General features: G+C 55.7%; 1 protein-coding gene across 1 annotated transcript in view; it reads right to left on the reverse strand.

Annotated features, from left to right (window-relative positions):
- Nucleotides 1-296: 296 nt before the first annotated feature.
- PTSG_06117 (uncharacterized protein) overlaps nt 297-4955 on the reverse strand; it is a 7161-nt gene continuing 2502 nt past the window's right edge. Inside the window, exons 7-18 of the mRNA XM_004992951.1 lie at nt 4829-4865; nt 4621-4673; nt 4282-4451; nt 3835-4070; nt 3381-3463; nt 2710-2841; nt 2322-2445; nt 1703-1829; nt 1446-1499; nt 1108-1193; nt 766-910; nt 297-557 (exon numbers count right to left, since the gene is read on the reverse strand). Coding sequence (XP_004993008.1) covers nt 794-910; nt 1108-1193; nt 1446-1499; nt 1703-1829; nt 2322-2445; nt 2710-2841; nt 3381-3463; nt 3835-4070; nt 4282-4451; nt 4621-4673; nt 4829-4865 — 1219 coding nt within the window. The 3' untranslated portion in view covers nt 297-557; nt 766-793. The remainder of the gene's footprint in view (nt 558-765; nt 911-1107; nt 1194-1445; nt 1500-1702; nt 1830-2321; nt 2446-2709; nt 2842-3380; nt 3464-3834; nt 4071-4281; nt 4452-4620; nt 4674-4828; nt 4866-4955) is intronic.

The following is a 4955-nucleotide window of genomic DNA, read 5'->3' on the forward strand; positions in this document are numbered from 1 at the left end:
CATCAGCATAGGATGCGCCACCGCCACCACTTGATGCTGAGATATGTGTCCCTGCCAAGCGACCTCCCCATCGCCCGATGGGAACGGGTGGGGACAGCCCCCCTTGCCTTTTCGGCTGGAAGCAGCAGCAACAGCAGAGGTGAGCGAGAAGAAGAGGGGAAACGGAGAGGAGAGGTGTGTTGGCTGGTTGGATGGAATGAGGTGACCGTGTCACTTCCCTCCTTCCCCTGCTTGCCCCACTCCACACAACACAGCCCACCAACCAACCAAGCAACCATCAACGATTATACTCACCTGTGCCTGATGCAGCCAGCCAGCCAGCCAGCCAATGTGCCACAGCGAAGCCAGAAAAAGGAACCGCAATCACATGCCACGGCCACCATCGTCATCGCTGGTGGAGCAGAAAGAGGAGATGAAGGGGGAAGAGTGGTGGGCACGGGCGTGTCCTTCCTTGTCTTCATCGGCGCAGCCCCAAACACGCTGCACAGCACACGCACACGCACGGCCATCATCACAGCACCAGCACCACCAGCAGCGAGCCAGCCTGCCCTGCGTGCCTGTGAGGCAAGGAGAAACCAACCAGAGACGAACAACAACGACCGGCGATGGTGACGACAGGAAAGGAGGGACACAAAGGACCACGCATGGGAATATGCAGCATGTTGTGGGCGGGGTGCATCACCTACACACAAGACCAACGAGGCAAGCACCCAACAAGCACCCACCAGGCAAGCAAGCACACCACATCCACCACTGCTGCAATACCTGTGTTGGCCGCAGTCTCAATCACGCCTCAGCAGCTGCACATCGCATGGGGAAGGCTGATGATGATGATGACGGCACAGAGCAAAGGCGATTGGTTGGGAAAAGAAGGAAGGGGATTCGGTTGGGGAAACCCGCACTCATCCGCCTGCAGCCACGCACACACGCACACGCACATGTGAGTTGTGTGATTGATTCATGTGAGACACACGTCAGTGCAACCACCCCACAGCCAATGACTGCTCTGATGTGTTGGCATGCATGTGTATATGCGTGCGTGTGTGTACGTGCGTGCAAATGAGTAGTACCACACACATACACACACACACAGCGGCAGCCTCTCACCTTGTGCCTTCTTTTCTCGCACATTCGTGTGTGCGTGTATTGCCCTGCTCGTGTTATGAGGGCTTGGGAAGAGATCGGCCACCGTCCTGTGCAAAATCGCACACATGTACACATGCGCAAGCACAAACAACAAATTAGCAAGAATGACACCACGCAGTGAGCCAGCATGGCAGAAACAAACCACATCCACCTCGTTTGCCACATTCACATCACCCACATCACCACCCGTGCACGCACATTTCACACCCCACACACAGACACCACATCACCACCACCACAAGCAGCACACCTGCACATGCGTGTGCGTGCGCCGTGTACATCCACCACAAATCACTCACCACCACCAGCAGCGTCGTCACGCGAGGCAACGGCACATCGACGCACATCACACCCTGTGTGTGTGTGCGCGTGGAGAAAGCGGTGAGTTGTCGCAGAATCAGGCTGTCAACGACAGCAACACCCATCGCCACCAGCACCAACAGGCTCAACGACATCCAACCAGCGCTTCACAATCACACACATATACATGCTGTTGTTCACACCCAACACATCACACGCCACCCACGTCACCAACACCAACACCCATTCATCTCACCTCCACATTCACGGTCGCAGCCGCTGTTGGTGACCAATGACGATGACGAGGACGAGGAGGAGGAAGGGATGGACGAGAGACAGAGGGCCAGTTCATCCACAATGCAGCCACACATCAGTTGTTGCTGCTGCTGGTGAAAACGGTGAAAACAAACGGCCCCTTGCCACGCCGTGTCCATTTGCTCGCTCGCTCGGCTGCTTGCTTGGTCGGTTGGATGGAGACGGATTCGTGGTCCTGTGTCACAATCAATCAAAAAGGAGAAGAAGAAGAGACACATGAGTGGACAGAACAGACAAGGAAAGAGGGAGGCGAAGAAGGGAACACAACATGTCAACCAACACACACACACACACACATCTCAGTCGCCCTCTCACCTTCATCACTCGTCATCATCGTCATCGTCGTTGGCTCCACCGCTTCATGCGCTTCCTCAACGCTGTGAATTGTGTGTGCACGGTCACAAGATGGGAGAGGATGCAGGGGGGTGAGGTTGATAGCGAAGCATCATTAACCACACGCCAGCCCCATCGAACCACCCGCATTGACACACAACCACACGCACACACACATGTTGTCTCCACTCATCCCATCACCATGCACATACACGCACATTGCTCACCTCTTCATCAGAGCGAGTGACATGTGCAATGTCTGACTCACGCCAGATTGGGGCTGGCGTCGGCTGGAGTGTGATGACGGCTGTGCTGTCGATGATGGTGATGGTGATGACGGTGACAGCCGAGCTGTGGTGGAAGAGAGAGAGAAAGGAGAGAGAAATGGGGGAAGGGTTGCTGATGATGAGGATGATGGGGTAGTTCGTGGCGGCTTCCTTCCCTCCTCTGATGTGGCCCTGGTGCCCGTACAACCAACACACAACGAAGAGACACAACGACATCATCACACACAGCACACAGGTATGGCATGTGAGCACAGCAGACGTGTTCACCTTCCTGTCCCTCTCTTTTGCTTTCCTCCTCGCCCCACGACACACACACACGCACACACACCTGCACATGACTGCGTCACTGTGGTTGGATGTGCCCACCATGACCATGGACGTGCGTGCCCACAGCTGCTCCTCCCAACCCATCATGTGTGCACCGCCCATCATCCTCCAACGATCCTTAGGCAGTCGCCCCCTGCAGCCACAAGCATACACACACACACACACATGGCATGTGAGCTGCACAGCTACACTGCTGCACGAGACACAGCAGAAGCAACAACAAGCACCCACAGCAGCAACACCAACACATGCACCATACGCCAACCAAAGCATGCATGATGGGCCCACCTTGCTCACGCATATGGGAACACTGCATGAGCACAGCAGTGGCAGCTGAATAGAGGAAGTTGCAGCAGCAGCAGCCGGCATGCGAGCCCGCTTCCATCAACATCGTGATGTGTGCTGATACCTTACCACCTGTGCATATATGTGTGTGTGTGCGTGGTTGCAGGGAACGTGGATGGGAACAGAACACAACAGGCACAGAGCAAGCCATCATGTCGGTACAGCAGAACGAGTGATTGATATCACACGCACCACGGGCGTGTGTGTGTGTGTATGTGTCAGTGTATGTGATCATCATCCCCCATCAACCCCTTTCTCTTGTTCGCTTCACCACATCCCCCCCCCACACACACACACACAACCAACCACTCATCACCACCCACATACCATATGTGAGGCGAGTGCAGCTGGTACGCGTGACAAATATCCTCGACATTTCCCTCATCCTGCTGCTTGCGAGTGTGCATCGCCTGTAAATGTGTTTGTGTGCGAGCACCAGCATGGTGAGTGAGTGGGAGGGAAGAGGGAGCATGGATATGTGCACAGCTACATGCTGCTGTCGCTGCTGGTGTTGTGCATGCAGGTGTGAAGAAGGAGAAAGGGAAGAGAGCCCAGGGAAGAGAGAGAAAACAGAAAACAAAAGGGAAGGAACAAGACATGCTGCGCCCCATCCATCCATCCATCCCTCTTCCTCACACCACCACACACCATCGTCCTCTGTCATCAGCCAGCCAGCCACACCACACCACACCACACTCACCCAGCAACCCCCACCCCACCTCATTCCATCCAACCAGCCAACACACCTCTCCTCTCCGTTTCCCCTCTTCTTCTCGCTCACCTCTGCTGTTGCTGCTGCTTCCAGCCGAAAATGCAACTTGTGCTGTCGCCACCTGTTCCCAGTGGGCGATGGGTTGGTTGGTTGGTTGGTTGGGATGTGTTCAGCAGCAAGTGGTGGTGGTGGTGCATCCTCTGCTGCTGCTGCATCGGCGGTGGAGGGTGTGTTGGCTGGTGCTGCTGTTGTTGTTGTGATGGCTGCCAGGGAGGGCGAGAAAGAGAGGGGAAGACAAACAGCAGCTGCAAGGTGGAGAATGTGCAGGTGTGCAGGCGGTTGTGTGTGAGAGCGACGAATGAGACAACGCATCAAGCAAGGCAAAACAGGCAGCCGCACGACACACATGCATGCACATTGATGGGGGACAACAAGGGGAGACAGGAACAGCAGAGACAGCGACCACAAAACATGTGATGCTGTGCGCATCACGCACACACACATGCAGTGATGCACTCACGTTGTTCATCGCTTGCTTGTCTGCGGCGTGAGTTGATGTTGTTGCTGCTTCCACAGCCGCATACAGCGTGGCTGGATGGTCATCACATGGCAGCGCCCGTCTGTTCATCCCACCAGAGCAGTGGTGGTTGGTGGAGGGGGGTGACAGCTGCTGGCTCAAGGGCCCTCTGTGTGGCGACAGCAGAAAGAAGGGGAAACGAGCAAGTGTGGAGGGAGGAGGGTGGTAGTGTTGAGGATGGGAAGGATGTGAGCAAACGCACAAGCAAGTGAAGAGGTGGTGATGATGGCGTGTGGATGGGTGGAGAAGAGACAGTGCACGTCGACACGCTCACACACCTGCCACGCGTTGTCGCCACTGAACAGGTTGATCCTGGCAGACGCCAGCAGCGCTGACAGCAGCACATACCACAGTTATGACACACAGGTTGGCAGATGGTGAGAGTGGTTGAATGGACACGAAAACAAGCGAGCAACGCACACACCACACCACAAACGTCACCACGCTCACTCGACAGCCCCCTGTCCCAACAACATACTCCCTCACCTGTGTGCACTTGGGTGGAGAGGGACTTGAAGAACTCCTCAAACACAAACACAACGCGTCTCTGTATCATCTCCACCACCTCTCAGGGATCGACCGCAGGATCCTCGGACGCTGAACGCAGTTGTGT

Source organism: Salpingoeca rosetta (assembly GCF_000188695.1).
Source record: "Salpingoeca rosetta unplaced genomic scaffold supercont1.14, whole genome shotgun sequence".
In the NCBI taxonomy this organism is placed as follows: Eukaryota; class Choanoflagellata; order Craspedida; family Salpingoecidae; genus Salpingoeca; species Salpingoeca rosetta.